This window comes from Diabrotica undecimpunctata, chromosome 6 (assembly GCF_040954645.1).
Source record: "Diabrotica undecimpunctata isolate CICGRU chromosome 6, icDiaUnde3, whole genome shotgun sequence".
Lineage (NCBI taxonomy): Eukaryota > Metazoa > Arthropoda > Insecta > Coleoptera > Chrysomelidae > Diabrotica > Diabrotica undecimpunctata.
Window position 1 is genome coordinate 125,165,660 of NC_092808.1, and position 23,380 is coordinate 125,189,039.

At 33.8% G+C, this 23,380-nt stretch overlaps 2 protein-coding genes across 2 annotated transcripts in view; both read left to right on the top strand.

Moving 5' to 3' along the window:
• Positions 1-23,380, top strand: part of LOC140444605 (diacylglycerol kinase eta) — a gene marked incomplete at its 5' end in the record, with an annotated part of 276,793 nt that overhangs the window by 22,299 nt on the left and 231,114 nt on the right. The gene's annotated exons all lie outside the window — the stretch shown is intronic.
• LOC140443825 (uncharacterized) lies at positions 10,201-21,880 on the top strand. Its single transcript, XM_072535295.1, has 2 exons — positions 10,201-10,607; positions 20,456-21,880. Exons 1-2 carry the CDS (start codon positions 10,290-10,292, stop codon positions 21,818-21,820), a joined length of 1,683 nt encoding a protein of 560 aa, XP_072391396.1. The 5' UTR covers positions 10,201-10,289; the 3' UTR covers positions 21,821-21,880.

Genomic DNA, 23,380 nt, shown 5'->3' on the forward strand with positions numbered 1-23,380 from the left:
ATTTAAGATCGAAGAGCTTCGCGCCTCATAACGGGTATTATGCATACAAAATGTTTATTTTTTTACCTACAAAAATAAACGCAACAATAAAATTCAAATAAAGAACCGATGTAAAATAAATTGAACAATAGAAAACTTTCAAGATGCTGGGTAAAAAAAACAATTTATTTTAAATATTAAATTTATTTAAGCATCGTATACTACCATAAATTTAAGATTTCTTCAGTCTTAGAATTTGAGCTACTCATATTACCAGTGTATATTATGATTTTTAATAATTTTAGGCGTATGGAGGTTGTATCACAAATTTTTCCAAATTTCTGAAGGAACTCTCATAATGTCCATCTTTTCATATAAACTTATTGTAATATGACATGTAGTTTGACCAAACTAATTCAATAGCGTTGAATTCGCAGTCATAAGCAGGTAGTCTTAACACTTCATGGACGTGTTTTCTCAGTAGCTCATCAATTATATATATATATAAATTAAGGAACACTTGAAGAGTGGTGGGTTTTTCGGTCAAAGTGGAGAAATAAAAGACAAAAAGACAAAGAAGGTGGCTACTTCATCTATAATTGAAGACGTTTCGCTTTCTAATCAGAAAGCATCATCAGTTCATCTTAAAAAGATAAGTAGCAGTCAAAGATATTAAATGTGTAAAGAAGCTCACGACAATGGACATTACAATATTATGATGTATAAACAATTAATTGGAACTGAATACAGTTTACAAATTAACTCAAACTTAGCACAGCAAAAGACTTGTGGTAATTGTACATGTATATAAAAAATGTGTAAAAAACTTAGGTAAAAAACATTAATTTATAGAGAACTAAAAAGATCATCAGATGCACTTCCAACAGTAGATTATTAGTTAAATTTAATTTTAACTTTAGGTAATATTATTAAACCGATTAAGATTGAATTCTAGTGATATTTAAAAAAATATATAATGAAGTTACCACTCTTAAGCTTCTCAGTTGCTGTCGGCGAAAAAAATTTTTTAGATCGAATTTTTGCTCGTACAACGAGCTGGTGGATGTCTAAGATATAATAATAAACAACACTGCACTTAAGACAGTAGACGAGTATGTATACCTGTGACAATTAATACATAAATTTGGTTCCTTACTCTTACAAATCAACAGAAGAATGAAACTAGCTTGGACATCTTTTCATAGAAATGCAGTTATATTCAAATCGAAGATGCCAATCCACCTGAAGAAAAAAGCATTCGGTCAGTGTATACTACCAATCATGACATACGGCTGCGAAACTTGGACACTATAGAAAGAGATAATATCGAAACTCACAGTCACTCAAAGGTCAATGGAGCAATGTACTCTAGGTATAACAAAGAGAAAAAGAATAGAATAGATTAGACAGAAAACCAAGTTTATTGATGTAATCCATAGAATTAAATCTCTAAAATGGAAGTGGGCAAGACATTTAGCGAGAAGAACTGACAATAGGTGGTCCACTAGAATGACACTGTGGTATCAAAGAGGCGTTAAGAGACCAAGAAGGGTACACGTAAACTCATTACCAATTAGCATAAATACCCTCGTACATAGTACAAACTCATCGCCGCCATAAAATTAGGGGGTTTTAAAATAGACCCCGAGATATTGGTAAACTTATCTCTGGCCTACCTGCACCTCAATCTGACAACTGAAACAAGAACTGAATTGGAAAACTTGTGAACCAGACGAAATAGAAATAGATGTAATAAAGCTAATATGTATATGATAACAACATAAAACTACTAACACATATTTTTTACATAACATATGAAAGTGGCGTAATACCAAAGAAATGGATTAACACAAAATTCATAGCTTTACCAAAGAAATATAGTTCTTGCAAATCCGTCGAGTTAATTGACACATTAAAGTAGATCTATTTTGGCACATTCGCTTAACATAAATGTTCAAATATAAACGTTCCATTTCTTTTATAAATTTCTAACTTCTCAAAAGGTAAAAAAACTAAAAAAGAAAAAGGACTTACTCACAATTGGTTTTATTGTAACTGATGCGAATGCTTTCTAGCTCTTTAAATTCAGTCCATCATTGCGTTCACGTTGACAAGTTATATAGCATAAACGGATATGCCGAAATCTTTAAATAACTGAGCACAAAAGCTACTCTAAAACTTATAGAATAAATGTATATCAAACTCTCCGAAACTCTTAAATTTTAGTCACTATTTCATAATCCCAACAGACACAACCGGTGTATAGTTTCTTGACAAAACCGATAACGTCGTTTGATTTACGGAGAACAGAACAACCAACAATCAAAGTTTCCGATTTAGGTGTCTAATTACACAAGATGCTAAATTGGTTTGTTGACTTCGTAACCCCTCTAGATAAATGGAGAATAAGATATTGCCTTCTGGGAGGTCAAAGGTCAAAGGGACAAAGGTCAAAATTTGAGGTTTTTTGGATTTTTCTCGAAAATAGTAAAATTTATCAAAAAATACATTAAACCAAAGTTGTAGATTTTAAAATTCTCTACAAAAATAATTTATAATTTTTCCTAAAAGTTGCCATTCCTGAGATACCGACATTATACTTTATACTTATACATTATACTTTAAACTAATATATTCGTATGAATTCTGGGTCTTCGTTATTCTACAAAATGAAAGATTTGTAAAATAACGTTACATTTTACAATAGAGAAAAAGTATTACAACGCCACTATAGAAACTTATAGAAGCGATAGAAAAAGGAAATTCGATGACTTAATCTGCAAAGAAGCTAACTCCACTTTTTTCGTAATATCGTTTTATTTGTGTATCGCTTTCTTTATCCAGCTATATATCAGTTCACAAACTGCTAACTTCTAATTTTTATCGTAAGCCTTTCAAATAGCCTGCCCAAACACAAGCTACCTCTATGCGTTAGAAAGTAGTTTAAACGTGGAATCGTGCCCATACGGTTGTTATCAAAACAGTCGCTTTATGATTATTATGTTTTGGACTGGTGTTCTACAAACAACGTATTGCCTGTATGGGTGGCAAAATTTAATAACACTTTAGATACGGAAAACATATCATTATTTCATCCTTAAAAAGACGCCTGCGAAAAATGCACGTCATATATATTGGGTTTTGTATCTGAAGATGAATACAAGAAACACACAACAAGAAAATAGCAGGCTCGTGCTGAAAAAGAAAAGCATAAAAACTCTGCTACAGCACCAAAATCTAATGTATCATCACTGTATTACAAATCTAAAGTTAAGTAATGTGCATAATTTTTGTGCATTGGATTTAAAAACTAAGGAAACATACGGCTTTTATGGAATGATACAGAAGGTGGAGTTTCCGCTGAAGAATTTGCTTCTATTTCTTACTTCCTTATAGACAAAGTTCTACCACAAATCTTGGACACCACAGACAAAAAAGTAGTGATTTACAGCGACGTATGCGCAGCTTAAAATCGAAACGTTATGGCCTCAAATGTTTTGATAAATGTGGCGATGACCACATCGTTATTGAACAGAAGTACCTTGAAGTAGGTCACACATAGATGGAGGTAGATTCTATGCATGCCTCCATCGAAAAAAAAAACTCGAAATAACATTATTAATGTACCTGCTGAATACATTGGTATTTTCCAGTGTTCTCTCAATTTGAAGTGCTCTCAAAACTCCAAAACCATACTACGTTGAATATTAAGCACATTCATTCTTTAAGTCGTTTAATGATGTCAAATTTCTTAAATCCATTCGACCTGAAAAAATGAAGGGTAATCTCGAGGTAAATTTTTTTTCTTCGCCTTTGACAGGTAAGGTAGTAAACATTTTTAATTTTACTTTTCAAGGTCAATGAAATCAGAGCCCTGACATATACGTATTTTATAAAGTAAATTTTATAAAGTAAACTTCCCCAACGGCGTGAAAAAATTACTAATCCAAAGGAGTTTGCTCAGCTGCCGAACTTCCATTCTGATAGATTTCCATTAACCATCAGAAAGTTCCAGGATCTTCAAGATCTAAAAACCTCCATCCCAACTGATTATCATTGCTACTACAATAATCTACCTCATAAATAAACATTATTTTTAACAATCTAAGTTTTTTATACTGTATTATTTTATTTTTTCTTGATACTTTTTGTATCAAGATTTTGTATGTTAAAAACAACAGACTAACTCCTTTTTTCTATTTCTTACTGAATATGTAAAAAAGCTAACTCCTCTTATAGCGCAAAAAAAAGTTTTAGGTGAAACAAAGTTATTTTTGATTAATTATTATTAACATGAAGCATTAAAATAAAGAATTTAGATTTAGTAATTAACCGTAAGTATAATTATTTTAGAACTGAAAGGTTTTATGTTCATACTGAACAATTTGCCTAAATGGAGTTGGCTTTTTTGCAGATTAAGCCATCGAATTGTAAACCTGATGACCAACTTCTGAATACGGACACGGTACCTAATAGAAGCTTCTCTCGAATAAAACATTTAGCAGCCATAACAAAGCATTTCATGATTTTAAATTATCATCTTTGAGTTGTTTTATTAAAAACCAACTATTATACTAATTTTGATTATCCACTTATTAACTTATTATTAATTTGTGCTTTAACGCACAAATATCACAACTAAGACTTATGCAGCTGACTTATAAAATGCGATTATCTCGAAAACGGTTGAATTTTAAAGTTATTAACAAGTTTACCTTTTCTTTATAAAACTAAAGTATTTTTAATAAATTTTAACACAAATAGCGTTAACTTAAGCGCAAATTTATGCCACATATGCGGCATATGTGGCGCCTTCTATCAGCTACATTAAAGTATGTATAAAATTATAATTTTTCCTACTCAAAAGCCTCCAATTATAATTTTTTATCCATAAATATTTACTAACGTGAAAGGTATAACGAAAAATAAAATTTTAAATTTTCACTTTAGCACCCTGTATCTTTCTTAATATTAACATTTTATTAAAGCAAGTTGGCTTAAATCGTAATATTTTTAAAGTGCAGAATCTATGGTTTCTTTTTGTACAATTACTTAAGGACCACCCTGTATATTTTACAGGTGCGTAGTTGCGCATCGCGCGCCACTGATGTGAATGGATACAAAATATTAAAAATTTAATGAATTTATTGATTTACCAAAAAGAATACGTAAATTATTGACTTAACACATAATGTTACCTGTTTAACATTAAAATATCGGGGATAACTACTATGTTCACATTAATTATCTATCAAATTTACGTCGGCCATTGTAGTTGATAATGTGACGTCAGTTCTGTCGGTGACATCGAGCAAAAAGACAAAAGAGGGAATCTAATCGTTATGAAAAGGCGACCAAAAAAGTGGCCTCTGATGGCGGACATATCCGGAAATGCGAATGCGCCAAATTTAAATTTTCCGACACTTATTAACAGTAGTTATAAAATAGTTTTCAGAATGTGTCTTAGACGAGAAAATTTTAATTAAATATTAACGATAACAGTCTAAAATGTAAAACAATTGTTAAAAAACTTCAATATAAATAAGATTTCATGTGACAGTTGGGACAAATAATAACATAACCCAACTAAATTTGATTTCTTAAACAAGGAAAGACTCTCTTTCCTTGTTTAATTTGGCCTCTCAATTTGGCCTCTTCCTCTCTAACAATATTTTTGCCCCCACTACCTTTACATTCCCTCTTTTGTCTTTTTGCTCGATGGTCGGTGATCAGCTACATGTAGGTACAAATATCAACACGTTCCATCCTTAGTATATTTTTTACAATTAATATTGATTATAACCACGTGTGCTTGGTTGTATAGTAACTTCCAGCCCCTTCCAGTCGAAGTTAAAATTTAACTAACCTATTAAAAAATTAAATACTAAATTTAGTAGACTGTTGGGACTGGATTCATTGAATAGAGTATATACCTAATCCTTTTTATTAATAATCATAATATTAATTTTTTTTGGAATAAACCAATTAAAAAACAGAAAGTCACCAGGAGAAGATCAAATACCAAATGAACTCTTAAAATATGGAGGTGATCATCTTGTACAACAATTGCAACTTCTTATTAATAAAATAATCACCACGAACAGAATGCCAGATGAATGGAGGAGAGCGATCATGGTGATGTTCTTCAAAAAAGGAGATAAGAAAGACCCCAATAATTATCGAGCAATAAATCTATTAAATACAAATTGACAACAAAAATAAACGAACGAATATCTCTGCAAAAGGAACAGCAAGGATTTCGGACTGGAAGATCATGCACGGATGCAGTTTTTGTAATAAGACAAATAAAAGAAAAGTCGCTGGAATACAACAAACCAGCATATAGGGGAAAGATGGGCAAAATGGGGTACGTAAGATTTGAACTTACATATTTCATACACGGTATTAAAAATTATTTGTTTCAAGCTGTAAGCGTAATCTCTATGAAATAATAAGTAAAAAAATAATATTGCGTGACATAGTAGTTTTGACGTTTCTGATGTATACTAATATTTTGACGCATGTGTCATTTGCCCCATTTTGCCCCACCTATGGGGCAGAACAGGGTACCTCCTAAAAGCTAAAGTCAGAAGGTAAAAAATATCTTTATTTTTGTATTCATAAGTATTGAACAATAAAATACATAGTATCTTTAATTATTTTCGCATAGAGCGCATAAGTGTGTAGCATCATCGTCATCTTCATCAACTCCTGCACACGATTTTGTGCCCATTTGGAGCATGATCGGCAACGAATCCACCCTTCTTCAGAGAAGTCATGGCAGTATAGACACTCATCTTCTGCAGCCTCTTCTTCACTATCAGATGAAGCAGAAGTAGGAATTGGCATTTTTTTCTGAATAGTAGATAATGTTTTTTGTTGTTTGGCTGGTTTAACAGTGCCTTTTTTTTATTTTTAAGCAGATTTCTTTTTACGGTTTGGTCTGCTTTTCCTTGCCTTTGATTTTCAGCATTCCACAACTCGTCCTTATATGGCGATGATGTCAAAATCACAGTTTTTCCACGTTTTCTGGTAGTCCTTTTACTTGTCTGTGATACTTTGGGAATTGGCAAAATGATTTGGGAACTAGCACCTTTAAAACTACTACAATTCAGATCTGGTTGAGAAGTTGAGTAAATGGAAAATTGTGCCGAAGTCGATGGACTGAAAATATTTTGTACAATCATGGATGGTTGGGACGAAGTTAGATGGATGGAAGTTAGATGTTGCTGGCCTGGAGGTGACTGGGCAGAATCTTTGAAAGCTGTAGTACTCTGGACTTGCATCTCCCTTATATCATTGAGAGAAAGTTCAATATTTGTCGTTGCAGAAGGTAAGAAATCTTCATCTTTAAAAACATTCATGTCACATGGCCAGATTCCAGTTTTTCGAAAACCATTTATAGCTGTGCTCATCGCTGCAGCCTGTATAAAAGCGGCCCCAAATACCGAAGCTATCTGAAACAAGGTAACGACTTTTCCAGGATTACATCTCAACCATTTACGTACTTCATCCTCGTAGTACTTACTTAACGGTTTCATAAATGCCACGTCTAGTGGTTGAAGTCGGTGAGAACAATGGGGCGGAAAACACAACAAAATTACCCCATTATCTCGTGCAAGATCAATTAATTCCAAGCTCTTGGTATGGGTGGAGTGTCCATCTAAACAAGCAGAATTGGTTTCTCTTTTTTGGCTCCGGTAAAAGAAATAAATCTTTGAAACCAAACAACAAACAGTTCCTTGGTCATCCACCCAGTCTCCTGAACCTCAGCAAACGCACCCGATGGAAGTCCAGTCTGGAATTCTTGCTGCATGCGTTTTCTGGGAAAAATTAACATTGGGGGAACATATGTCCCGCTAGCGGAGAAACAAATTTCAGCGGTAACAATTTGACCTCGTTCAGCTGAAGTTAAAATTCCGACCTGACGACGTCCTTTCTTGTAAATTACTTTAGAATGACCTTTAGGATTTACTGTTAAGCCCGTTTCGTCGCAGTTATATATTCTATCCCCTGTTAACTGATGGGTATCCAAAATATTTGAAAGAAGGTCGAAAAATTGTTTTACTGCGACTTTATTAAACCCCATTGCTCTAGCTGACGAGGTAGCTTCTGGCTTTCGTAAGCTAAGATTAGGATGCCTATTCAAGAATCCTTTTACCCAGTCTAAACCTGCTTTTGAATTTTTAAACGGATGAACAATATTGTTGCGTTCTGCTAAATCAAAAGCAAGTTCTCTTAATTCATTCATGGTCAGACCAAATAGTTGAGCTTCCACGGTGGTCAAATAAACTGCTAGTTCTGCTTCTTGTTCTATTGAAAAGATACATTTATAACGTCCAAGCGTTTTCTGAATTTTGTATTCGGAATTGTTTCGCTTTTTTTAACGTAGCGCTCTAATGTTGTTTGGGGTATATTAAATTGCTCAGCCGCTTTCTTATATCCCATGAAACCATCTATAACTAGTTGCACTGCCTCGTGCATCTGTTGTTCACTCCAACTTTGTTGTCGATCTGTTTTTCTTTTATAATTTCTTACCATTATTATCTGAAGAAAAATAAAATGTAATTAGAATAATTAAACACCAAACATATCAATTCATGGGGCAGTACCCCATTTTGCCCTACCCCGTTTTGCCCCAGCTGCATATTTGTGATTATAGTGCAATAATAAATTTAATAACACTTGAAACGTAATAATACTAACAAAATTATAAGTTCACACCTTAGACAATGACATGAAATAAATAGCTATTGAGTGAATATAGTTCCAGTCTACTTACTTTTGTAAACGAAATATGTAAATATTGCAATACCACTATCAATCCTCACTATTCAACGAATTCATCGACTTTGGCGCGCTGTACAGCCAAACGGCGGCATAAGGTGATGTCGTACCACGTGAACACGAAATTCCTGGAGATGTAGCTCAATTGCACTAGTGGTTTGGAAAATAAGAGGGGTACCCCGTTTTGCCACACTACCCCGTTTTGCCCCCCCTACCCCTATGTGTCTGATAGATTTGAAGAAAGCGTCTGATAGAGTGAGAATTCGGGACGCGATACATTTATTATATGAAAAGGGAATATCATTGGATTTAGTAAAAACCATTAAGAATATATATAAAGATAATATAGCTATGGTAAGTTGTAAAGGAAAACTATCGCAACCTATCAAATATGAAACTGGCATTAGACAAGGAGATTCGCTGAGCCCATTAATATTTAATCTGATAATGGATGAAATCATAAAGAAAGTTAAAATAAGAAATAAGCATAATATGCTACGCCGACGACGCCATAATAACAGCCGAAAATGAAGATGACTTACAAAGATTAATTAAAGAATTCGAAGATACGGCGCTCATATACAACATGGAGATCTCAACAGAGAAAACTAAAGCGATAGTGATATCAGCGGAACCGAGAAGATGTAAACTAGTCGTAAATAAAAAAATAATATAACAAGTGATGGAAACTGAATACTTGGGAATAAAACTGTCAAGCTACGGAAAAGTGGAAGAAGAAGTACAAAAACAAGTGAACATGGCAAACAGAGCAGCAGGATGTCTCAACAACACAATCTGGAGAAACAAATACCTCACAATGGAAACGAAAACCAGGATATATAAATCAACAATAAGATCTATAATGACGCACACAGCGGAAACAAGAGCGGATACGGCAAAAACACAAAGACTACTGAAAACAACAGAAATGAAAGTCTTACGAAAAATAACAAACCAAACTCTAAGACATAGAGTAAGAAGTGAGGAAATACGAGCGAGATGTGGTATAGAGGAAATAAACGCGTGGACCAAAAGAAGAGAAGTGGAATGGAATCAACACAGTGAAAGAATGACAGAAAATAGAATAGTACAATATAGCAAGAGACAAATCGCCAAATGGAAGAAGATCATTGGGACGACCGAGGAAAAGATGGTCAGACAACGTCAATTGAGGCTAAAAACCGAAGTAAAACAGGCATTTTGCCTATTTATAAAGTAGAAAGAAGAAGAAGAACTTTTTTTTATAATATATAGAAAATCAAAGACTTATTTTAAAATATGCAATATAAAATAGCTTAAATTTGCTTTTAGAATGGAACTGAACCAACTTACCCAAAACGTGTAAAAACATTGGGAAATCCATGAAACTTGGCTGTGTGTAAAAAATTAAGTGTTCATACAATTATATTTAGTAAAAACAGAAGAGAAATACGTCAATGTCACTTTAACGAATAAAAGTTTTACAATAATTTTAAATCTCGAAATATTAATTTTCCCATAAAGAACTTCCCACAGAAATAATCATGAATAGCACAAATATGTTAGCAGCAAATAAAGTCAAGCTGCACGGCATGACTTCCACAAAATGGACAACAAAAGATAAAATTACGCAATACAAGGGACTGATTAATTTGTATACAAGAGACAAGACCATAATAGAGATGGATAATGCAATAGCTAGAAGACGACAGGCCAGGGAGCTTAAAAGTCTTCAAAGAGAAATCGAAATTAATAGAAAGAAATTAGATAATGCTATACGAGGAGATAAACAAAAGTTGCGAAATACTTTAGCTGATCATCGAGAACTCCAACTAACTTTTCAAGACGCTGCTCCCCAAAAGGTAGTTATAAAACTATGATTTAAATATTCGGCAAGTAGCTAATTTTTACAAAATATAATTTTTTTGTTATTTTATCCGTAACGAAGATTGGAAAACCACTATAGTTATTACCAGACCATTATGTCAAACTTTTCTATATAAAGTTTTAGATCTTTCCAAGTATTTCACCAATCATTTACTTACTTTTTCTCTTTCCAAGTTCCTCTTTATTTAGTTTCTGCAGCCACAGCTTTTCATCTTTATAGCAAAAATTAAGAAATTTTTGCTTGAAAGAGAGTAGAGTCATTACTTAGGATTTCAGAAAGGCTCAGCCTTGATTTCCCTTCGTATACTCCAGCTTAAACTCTTTCATCGATTTTAGTACTGTTACTTTAGTGCTGTTACTGTTTAGTTGTCGGTTTAAATATGTGAGCCAGCATTGATTTGCTACTATGATATCCGTTATTATTATATCTGACTCTTATTCATCACTTCCTTAAAAGAGGACAGTACACGGTTTTTCGAAATTATATTTAGATTGCATTGCATCTGGTATCATTTCCAACCCTGGGTGATTTTAAAATTATCTCTCCAGATTTGATCGCGCTAATCTTTTGTCCTATGTTTAATCATAGTTAAGGCATCTTATCCTTTTTGTATGTGCTCCTCCCTTCTCCTCCTTCTCCATCCATATATTAAAAAAGGGAAGTCAAGTATGACCTCCATGAAGGCAGTTGGAGTAGTCAACATCGCTCCTGTTATGATTAAGCATGGTTGTCTTAAAGCTGAATAAACTTCTCTTTCGTGACCTTTTGTTGGCATTGAGACCATCATATTGGTGCGCTATACGTTATCATAGGCCTGACTATAGTCATGTTTAGCCAGTACACCTGTTTGAGTTTCAAACCCCATGTTTTCTCACATATCTTTGACATGCCCAAAGAAAAAGCTTTGCTTTGTTGGCTATTATTTTCAAATGGGCGTTCCATGTGAGCCGCTTCTTCTTGTAAAACTGACTGGTTCTGTTTTACTAAGATTAGCAGAGAGTTTTTTCCTGTCGCACCACTTGGTAATTATTTAATGTTCTTTGGAGTATGCTGAATAGAATACTACTATGTTTTTCTTTAACTCTCTCCCGTACTCTCAGTACTCTGCCCTGACGACAACTAGTAGCTGTTTTGTCCACAATCTCCTCTTTTTGCAGGCTTGTTATCAATCTATTTTAAGTATTTCTTTGATCCAGTTGCACAAGGTAGCGGTTGTCCCCTTTAATGGTGCTGCACCATAATAACAATTTTGTTAGTGCTTTACTTAATGTTTCTTCTATATTTAGAGAGGCGGATAATGCAACATCTCCATTATCAATGGAGTTACTGATTTCCTGACGTATTTGGTCTAGTGCTAGTTCTGGTAATTTTTCTTCTTGATGTGCATTCTGATTGCAATTGAGATTGCAATGGATAATTCCTTAATAGCCCTTCCTTGATATGTCTTTCAAGAATTTTTTCTATTGTTTTTAACGGAAATGATCAGCCTGTAGAATTTGGGTAGGCTGTTATCTTGTCGTCCTAGTTTGTCTATGTACATCTTACAGTTGTTGAAAACTTTGGTATATAATCTAGTGTAGTGCTAGCCTAAAAAAAATTTGGAAAGGAGAATACGACGTCCAGTCCTTTTTGTAGTAGGGCATCAAATATTCCATCCCTAGACATTTAAATGGAGCAAAATGGCTTGTGGCCCACTTTACATTCTCTAGATTAATGTTTATTGCATACAATTCTCAGTCTTCTTTACTATGACGTTAAGGTCATTCTAGGCTTTTAGCCTGATTCTGCACATTAGTAATTGTTGATAATGGGAAGTGATTATGTAGTAAGATCTCTAGAGTTTCCTTTTTAGATTCGGCAAAGTTGCCATCAATTCGTTTAAGTAGACCTGGTCCCTGTGCCGCATCCTTGGAAAGAATGTTGTGGTTTCTAGTACTGGCAGATACATCCGAAATATTCTCTGGCAAGATTCCCTTTTCGACCTTATTATCTCTTTGTTGTATTTAGTAAGTGTTTTAATGTATGTTTCATAGTTCTCTAATTCTGAACCCTTATTCGATAGCCTCCGTACTTATTTTCCAGTTTTCTGCTTCACCAAGGCGTTTGTCGGTTATTTGTCTTGGCTTTGGTCGAAAAGTTTTCTTTGTATGATGTTAGAATTGCTTCACTGATTCGATCATTCGCCTCTTTAAAATCTAAACATATTTTAATACTACTAATTATATTTTCTATCTTTGCTTCCAAATCGCTTTGACATATTTAACAATTTGTGCATGTTTGTCTATGTATGAGGTAGAGTCAATATGCCGGTGATACGAGCTCGAAGGCTCTTTTTACACATGCCAGTTAACAATAATTGTGTTACTAATTTTTTTCAGTGCTTTTAGTTATATCAATACTGTTTTGACTTTTTTTGTTAATAACGGTAGGTTCATTAACGTTATTATTCAATATAGGCTTTTTTCCTAGAATATAGTTAAAAAGGTACTTAACTCGTTCATCAGTACTTTTGCATCCCTATACCATGTGATGTGTTAACATCACAGCCGATGCTGAGTTATAGTCCATTTAATCTAAAGTGTTTTACTACTTTTTTAATATCTATAGGAGTAGGATTTGTTGTTGCTTTATTACCTGGAAAGTATGCAGAGCATACAACTATATCCTCTCTGTCCGCTTCTTCCCATATAGTGATTTGAGCTGCAATCACATCTTCCGTGCAGAAATCTGAAAGTAAGATGTGATTAATATATTTTCAAGTACAATACGCGCTATGTCCCGTATATAAGACTTTAACCGCTACCATTAAAAATATTACCATACCGCTACCATTAAAAATGTTACCATACCGCTACCATTGCATCGGTAAGAGATCCCGCTGGAAGTAAAAGACTCTTGGGCGCTTCCATACATGTATATATTTCAAGAAAACGGATATGAATTTTTGTATCAAATTTCCATATAACTTCAAAAAACGAGGCCATCCTGGGCATCAGGTTCTTTGAGACCATTATTGTCATATTATTCGTATTCAGCGATACCCCCAAGTACTAATAGTAAACTCATTTCCGTTAATTATTTCCGAATTACAAATTTATCATTTTTATCACTTTGAAGTGCACTTTGAAAAATGCAATGTTTTGTTCAGTAACTCAATTTTCATTTCGACATTATCACTTTCGTTCACAAAATTTCCTAATGCTCTTAGGAATCGAGTGTAGCAAGGTCCATTGAGATCCATCCAACTGCAGAAAATTGGTAGGCTTATTGCTTCATCGCATTGCCTATTACCACTAAATTTACATCTATTGTCCTGAAGCTATTTTTTTGTTAATAAGTTTATTGACGTTTTAATTTCCACTTCGGAAATTGTTCTCGAAATTTGAAATCTAGAACGATTTCCGAAGTGGAAATTGAAACGTCAATAAACTTATTTTAAACTTAAACTGTGTCTTATTGCCAATAAAAATAGTAATTAAATTTACAGCTACACTAATAAACGGAAATACCAAGAATTTTTTCGCTGTAGAAGATAGTCTTCGGCCTACAAAGAGTAGGATTGGATGAGAAGGACATTCGAATTATCCTGAATTTCTACTGGAACCAGCGTGCTCAAGTCAAGGTCGAAGACCAGATGACCTAGCTAGTGAAGAATTGTGATCCTAGTGACCGACCGAGTGAGAATTGTGAGCGTAACATACGGACTAGACCTTAATATTAATGAAACTAAATTCATGGTTGTCAGCCGTCTTAATTTACATCCCGGGGTACTAATGACAGGTAGCAAAGAGATCCAGAGAGTCAACAGATTCACTGACCTCGGAACTACCCTCAACTCACAATGGGACTACGCTTAAGAGATTAGATCCCGAAGTGAAATAACACGGTCTACATTTATCAAGTTGAGATCCTTGCTGTGCTGCATTGATCTTAGTTTGGGAACAAAGATGCGGATAGTAAGGTGCTACATTTTTCCAGTGTTACTATATGGAGTTGAAGCCTGTACACTGACTTGAGCCACAGAAAAGCGGATTGAAGCCTTCGAGATGTGGATCTACAGGAGGATACTAAAAATATCGTGTGTGGATCATGTCACTAACGTTGAGGTCCTACAGCGTATGACAAAAAAAAGAAGTGCTTAATTTAGTGAAACAACGTAAGCTTGAGTACCTCGGCCACGTGATGCGGAACAGAGAAAAATAACGAAGTCTTCAACTCGTTATGCAGGGAAAGTATTTGACAGGAGAGGATCGAGACGCCGTCGTATCTCGTGGTTGAAAAACCTCTGATAATGGTTTGGGATGACATCTGCGGAGCTGTTTCGCAGAGCAGTCAACAAAACCATGATAGCCTTGATGATCGCCAACATCCGGACCGGATAAGGCACTGAAGAAGAAGAAGAAACAAATATTTCAAATAATAAATCTAGCAGAGATAATTTTTAACAAAAATGTTTATTAGCACTTTTTATGTAGAATGAATCGTTCTCTCAGAAACAACGCTTAAAGCTACGTTGCTTGAAGTTACGGGAGAAAAACCAATTTTTAGGTAAAATTTGTATAAACTCTTCTTGTTTTTCCTACTTTATAAATAGGCTTAATGCCTGTTTTACTTCGGTTTTTAGCCTCAATTGACGTTGTCTGACCTTTTTTTCCTCGGTCGTCCCAATGATCTTCTTCCATTTGGCGATTTGTCTCTTGCTATTCGTACTATTCTATTTTCTGTCATTCTTCCGATGTGTTGATTTCATTCCACTTTTCTTCTTTTGGTCCACGCGTTTATTTCCTCTATACCACATCTCGCTCGTATTTCCTTACTTCTTATTCTGTCTCTTAGAGTTTGGTTTTTTATTTTTCGTAAGACTTTCATTTCTGTTGTTTCCAGTAGTCTTTGTGTTTTCGCCGTATCTGCTCTTGTTTCTGCTGTGTACGTCATTATCGGTATTATTGTTGATTTATAGATCCTGGTTTTCGTTTCCGTTGTGAGGTATTTGTTTCTTCAGATTGTGTTGTTGAGACATCCTGCTGCTCTGTTTGCCATGTTCACTTGTTTTTGTACTTCTTCCACTTTTTTGTAGCTTGACAGTTTTATTCCTAAGTATTCAGTTTCCATCACTTGTTCTATTATTTTGTCATTTACGACTAGTTTACATCGTCTCGGTTCTACTGATATCACTATTGTTTTAGTTTTCTTTGTTGAGATCTCCATGTTGTATATGAGCGCCGTATCTTCGAATACTTTAATTAATCTTTGTAGGTCATCTTCATTTTCGGCTGTTATTATGGCGTCGTGGGCGTAGTATGTTATCCTTATTTTCCTTTCTCCCATTCTATATCCTCTTCTTTTTTTAATTTTCTTTATGAGTTTTTCCATTATCAGATTAAATATTAATGGGCTCAGCGAATCTGCTTGTCTAATGCCTGTTTCATATTTGATAGGTTGCGATAGTTTTCCTTTACATCTTACCATAGCTATGTTATCTTTATATATATTCTGAATGGTTTTTACTAAATCCAGTGATATTCCCTTTTCATATAATAAATGTATCGCGTCCCGAATTCTCATTCCATCAAACGCTTTCTTCAAATCTATCAGACACATATATGCTGGTTTGTTGTATTCCAGCGTCTTTTCTTTTATTTGTCTTATTACAAAAACTGCATTTTTTTTATAAACTCGGTGGTAGAAATTCGATATTTTTCGATCAAAGTGTTCAATCGATAAAAATCAAAACGCGTTCTAAAGGTAAAGAATGCAGATTTTGTATGCAATTTTTGTATTTTGCTACAAATGAGGTAAATTTCTATAAAGCTGTTAAATAAATAAAATTGCCCAATTTTTGCCATTTTTTACGATTCTCATGAGATTAATAAAATTTATTACTTCCAATAATCGTTCACTATGAAGTTTTCATTGTTAGAGCTTAATATTAAAAATCTATAACATGAAATTTTGATTTTTTTCGCAACAAAAACGATGCATTTAAAATATGCCTAAGAAACGCTGAGTTTCAACGTTTAAGATTATATAAGAAGTATGTTTTTCAAAACTGCACAGCTTCAGCTACAAATTCCACCCAATGCCGTCTTCGTGGAAGTATTTACCGTGACGTGAGATCGTTTGTAATGTGATAGTTTAAATTCTGAGTATTTCAAGTGGAAAAACCGGTCCAGTAGAAGTGATAAATTCTATTGATGTCATAAAAATCGTGAAAAATGAGAAAAATCGCAAAACGTTTATTTATTTAACAGCTTTAAAGAAACTGACTTTACTTGCGGCAAAATACAAAAAATGTATACGAAAGCTGCACTCTTCACCTCTAAAATGCATTTTCATTGTTGGTGATAGGACATTCTAATCAAAAAATAATTTTTATTGTCGAGATGATAAAAAGTTTATTTAAAAAAATTATTTCGCGTGCGTAACTTACATTCAAAATCGCCGGTCGCCTGAAGTGTTATTTCTGAGAGAACAGTTCATTAAACAGAAAAAGTGCTGATAAATGTTTTTTTTTCAAAATTATCTCACCTACATTTCTTGTTTAAAACATTTTTTCCTACATCGTACAGATTCTTGGTAAATCAATGTTTTCCGTTTTCCTCCCTAAGAGGTGAGGTTTTAGGGGGTACTACTATGCGTCTAAAAAAACAAAAGACGCATACAATTGTCTTGGGTAGCTTTCGGCAAGTTAAGCTTGATCTTGAAGAATAAAGATATACCAATGTGTCTAAAACGTAGAGTTTATGACAAATGTATCTTGCCTGTAACTACATATGGACTGCAGACCACGGCCTTTACAAAGAAAACCTTACAGCAGCTCAGTACAATCCAAAAAGCGACGGAGAAAGCCATGCTAGGGAATAGTTTGAGAGACAGGATTTGAAATATCGACATTCGTGAAAGAACAAATATTACTGATGTCGCAGAACGTATAGCAAGGCTCAAGTGGCAATGGGTAGGACATGTTGCCCGAGATAATCCCGAAAAATGGACACAGAGATTAAAAAACTGGAGACCAAGAGAGAACAGGCGAGAAGTAGGCAGACCACAGAAGATGTGGGCAGATGATATCAAGCAAGTTGAGGGCAAGCAGTGGATGAGAATTGTCAAGAGCAGAAATCAATGGAAGAGGCCTATGTCCAGGAGTGGACGAATACAGGCTGAAGAAGAACAACTACTATGTTCAAATATGAAGGATATATCTGACTAAAATAGGAACCACTCCGTATACAAATTTAATGGGTGAGTTGAAAAAGGTACACCTTCCAAAATATGCGAATTTAAACTAAGATAGCCATTTTGTTTCTAAAGTCAAGTTCCATCTATGGAGCTGAAAAAGGTACACATTACATTATACAACATCACCTATACAGAGGTCAAAATATTCCGTTGAGTTATAGAAGGGACACATTCCTGAAATGTGTACCTTCTTCAACTCAACGCGTATCGGACAGCGCTAGTGTAGTGGGAGTCCGCACAACTATCTGCCTGCGCATATCCGGCTTCTACACATTAACTGCCAGTCATTTATCTGTTGTTGTTTAGTTAGTGTTGAGCTGTGTTACAACGTAAACAGTTAACAGTTAATCGTAATAGTGTGTTATTTGTGGCTGTTCTTTTGTGATGTCAATTTCAGAGAGTGGAGATGCAGGGTAAGAAGGGGAAGTTAAATAAAGAATTATATGTCAGAGAGATGGGAAAAAACTGCTAGACGAAAGGGTGAAGAGTTTGTTTCGTCATCTGGTAAACAAATTGAAGCTAAACAAAGTGGCTCTGATTGTCAATGTAGGAAACAGTGCATAACAAAGCTATTAGATGCAGACAAAAAACATATTTTAGAAAAACTTTAAGCTGACCAGTCAAAAAATGAACAAGACACCTTTTTACTAGTGTGTATTAAATGATTCGATGTCAAACAGTACAGACCAACAGTTGATCATACAAAGCAAATAATTTTCACATTTAAGTATTATGTGATTGTGTCTGGAAATCGCTCAGAAGTATGTCACAAAGTATTCATAAGTTTACATGCAATTTCACACAAGTAAGTTATCAGACTTACAAATCTCTTGGCTAAGAGAATGTCTCCTGTTGACATGAGTGACAAGCATTTAAATCGTGTTAATACTATTCCAACCACTATAGCTACCAAAATACGTGAACATATCGATTCATATCCTAAATATTTTACCCATTACACTAAGCAACCTATAACCTATTTGGATGCTAAGCTAGATGTACTGAAAATGTATATGTTTGTTTAAAAACATCCTGACCTTGAAAAAAAAGTAAAGTACGAGTTTTTTCTAAAATACTTCAAAGAGAATTTCGGATATAGATTTGGGAAGCCACAAGTCGACGTATGTTCAACTTGAGAAGACCCGTTAAACGTACTGCTGCTGCATAGTTAATAGTGCGTAAAAAATGTGCAAAGAAATTTTATACTAAGCTCAATTAAATAAAAGAGTTGAGTAAATCTAGACCTAATGTGATGGGGATAGTTTTTAGCTATATGCAAAACTTACCGCTACCTAGTTTGCCCGTACAAGAAATGTTTTTCCTGAGAAAGTTATTGTACTATGTATTTAATGTTTATGATCTTTAAAATGACAGTGCAGTATTCTACACATACCTCAAAAGTGTTGCAAACAAAGGATCAGATGAGGTCACTTCTTTTGTATTAGATTTTATTCAAAATGAATTACCTGCAGAGATTACAGAACTCCACAAATTCAGTGATACATGTGGTGGCCAAAATCGCAACCACACTATGGTGAGGGTACTTTCAGCTCTTACTATGAACGGTCGATTTGCATAAATACATCTATATTACTCGGTACGAGGACATAGATTTTTGCCATGCGATAGAAACTTTGTAGTTATTAAGAGAGCAGTACGAAATTATGATCGCATTTATTCTCCAGACCAGTATAAGGCCATCATAGAAAACGCCAAAAAGGTTCAACCAACTTACAAAGAAAAGAAGTAAACAATGAAGATGTACTAGCCTGTAAGAAGTGATGGACTTTTTACTTTGTTAAACTACCAAAACGCCTTGAAGATGAAATTTGCAATAGCAAATACAGTTATCTGATTCACAGAAGTGACCGGAAAGGATACGTGGTAGCGTCATCGTTCATTAATGGTTTTCTCTTACACACCTTTAAACTTATAAAATCCTGATAAAATATAAATTATAAGATGATATCAAAAAAGATGTAGTGCTTCTTTCAAGTAAGACTTACGATGATGGAAAGGTATCTATTAAGGCAAGCAAGATCAATGATGTCAAGAAACTTATCAAATACATTCATCAGGGGAATACTTGCCCTTTTATGAGGAACGTCGCACTTGGTCAATGACAGAAGGTGAAACCCCCGATGAAAACTAAAACTAAATTATTGTGCTGTATACTTTTTTATGGATCATGTAGTTATTTCAATATTACACAAAGTATTAAAAAAATCAAAATAACCATAACAGTTTAATGTCTTCTATTTACTTGTGAAAATTCATAATTGAAACATTTTCTGTAACATTTAGTTTTGCAGATAAACAGTTTTTTTTGGTTCCTGAAAAATAGCCATTGTGGAATGTGTACCTTTTTCAACTCACCGATTCAATTAGTGATGTACAAAAAAGGTTTAATTTACTTTTAAGTTATTTTGGTGCCAACGCATATTATTTATCCGGAATGAACTAGAAAAAGATAATTTTCAGCATTATATTTAAAAAAATAAATTTTTTTTATTCAGATAATGCAATCATAAGTATTTTTCTTATTAGTATATTTGGTATGTTTATCTTTATCTTTTATTTTAGGTAATTGATACCGTACATCAAGTAAATTTTACGAAGCGTAAAATGAGAGATATGCTAGCCTATCGAATGAAATTGAAATCAGATTTATTAATTGATCTCAAGCTTAGATGCGCAAAATATGAAGATAACTTGAAGTACGAAGCTTTACAGCCAATGCTGCGCTGCGAAAAGCAAGCTCATCTTATAACAGGAAAGGTCCACGACGCTATTCTAAAAAAAGAAGCAGCAATTTATATACGAAATTCTTATAAAGAAATGATCGCCATTATGAAGAAGGATTCAATTTATTTTGACGCAATACTATTGTCTATTAAAGAGGATGGGTTAAGTCAAGGTAAATGTATGATAAACGCAACAAAGCTTGGTCAACTTGGAACAGAATACTTGGATGATAGAAGACAAGAATTTCAGTTTCTTGAAAAAATTGTTAAAAATGATATGATGAGTAGAAAACAGGACTTGGCTTTAGTCCAACAAAATGTTGAAAACTTTACACAAAATTTAAAAAACCTTATACGCCATGATAGCGACATAAATTTAGGAAAAGTAGAAATTGAAGACAGTCCTAGTTATAGCGTATTTGAACAAGAAGTTGACAGTCTTCAACAAAAACTAAAAATTTTAAAAGATGCCTTCTTTACCCCTTCAGTGGATCAGCTCTATCCATTTTTGAGGGAACAGCTTCGTCAGAAGGAACGGTTAGCAGAGCTAGTGAATAAATACGAGCAAAACCGAAATGATCTATTTAAAAAAACTAATTCTGCAAAGTTATTGCTATCTACTTTAGAATTTACAATGGTAGAAGGTACTGGCCACTATACACAAACGAAAATTAAATTAGCAGAAGAAATTAAGGAACAACAGCTAGAAGCAAAACAATATGATGAGCGTATCAATTTCAGATATCAAATTTTAGCTAAAGTAAGAATGTCTTTAAAGCATCTTCAATATCTTTCTGAATTAGTATTAACGGACACTTCTACAAAACCGGTGGTATATCCCCGACATAACAGTGATCCTCCATTACGTCCAGAAGAGGATGAAATCGATAGTGAAAAGATCATTCCCGAACTGACTGCTAAATTTACAAAACTAGCCAACAATTCAAAAGAATTAATTGACAACAGTAATTTGGAAAGAGGGTATAAAATGTTCGAAAAGTTTATGCGTGATAGAAGTAAAATCATCGAAGTCGATGTTGCCGCTAGTGAAGAGTCGCTTATCGAAACCATATTTACTGATGCCCGTGTGCCAACTCGTGATGATATTAAGAAGCAAAGTGCTGAAATTGTTCTACGAAATTTGGCTGAGATGGAGTATAAACCTCCACCACCACCAAGAAAAAAGTACAAATTCAAAAAATAACCCAAATAGATTTTTTATAATTGGTAATAAATATTTATAATAGCTGAAAAATAAACTTAACAAAATTTGAATTTTTGTGTATACTTTGTAAAATCTTCCATATTTTCATATAACAATATAGACTATTCTTATGAACAAGATGATGGGAAATTTATATAGGGTGAGTTATACCTATTAAGACGTATACTAAAATCAAGTTATCTGAACCAAAATATGCCCATTAGACCAAATATATATATATATATATATATATATATATATATATATATATATATATATATATATATATATATATTATATATATATATATATATATATATATATATATATATATATCTTCTTTGTCAACCATTTTCCATCCACTCCTGAATGTAGGTCTCTCCCAATTGCTTCCAACTTTCTCTATCTTGCACCAATCTAATCCACTGTTTGCCTGCCACTGCTCTTATGTCATCTACCCATCTTTTTTGAGGTCTTCCCATGCTTCTTGTTGTGGTCCTTGGTCTCCATTCTAGAATTCTCCGTGTCCACCTGTTGTCATTATATCGGGCTACGTGACCTGCCCAGCGCCATTTCATTTTTGTAATTTCTTCCACAATATCCCTAATCTTCGTTCTATGTCTTATCTCGGTGTTTCTCATCTTGTCTCTTAGTAATATTCCAAGCATGATTCGTTCCATTGTTCTTTGCGTTGTTTTTAATTTTTTAGTAGATTTTTTGGTAAGGGCTACTGTCTCCAAGCCGTAAGTACAAACTGGTAGTATGCATGTGTTATACACCTTTTTCTTTAAGTTTACAGGAATGGAGGTGTTTTTCAAGATATATGCTAGTTTGCCGAATTTGCCGAAAGCGCCCCATGCCAGTTGTGTTCTTCTTTTAATTTCAGCATCTTGATGTGATATATATATATATATATATATATATATATATATATATATATATATATATATATATATATATATATATATATACGACGGTATTTAGGCGCCACGCCCTTCCGACATGGATCTATGGAGGATGTCATCGAGCCGCAAACCCTTATCGCTTGCCGTACTGCTTTACCGTAGGTAGATGAGACAGGACCCTTAAGCTAGGGGGGACAAATGAGCGGAATCCAATTTAACCCATGTAATATTTTTTTCACCCATTTTTCACTAATTTATTATATATATATATATATATATATATATATATATATATATATATATATATATATATATATATATATGTATATATATATATATATATATATATATTATACACTTCTCCAAGAAATTAACGCACCACTTTGAAATATTAAAATATTTTATTAGCGTTAATAAAAATTTCCATTGTAATGTTATATTTTGCAAGCCCCTTGTATATGCTATTCGTACGCTCTATATTTATTGACTGTGTTTTATCGCTATAGTTTTTTTTTAACCAAAAAAAAAAGAAGCAAATAATGTACTTATTTTATAAAGAGACTAATTTCCAAGTGTTCACGAATTTGTTCTAAACGTTTGGAAACGTATGTATGTTCGAAACGGAAATAAAAGGTCAAGTAAATAGAGCAGACAG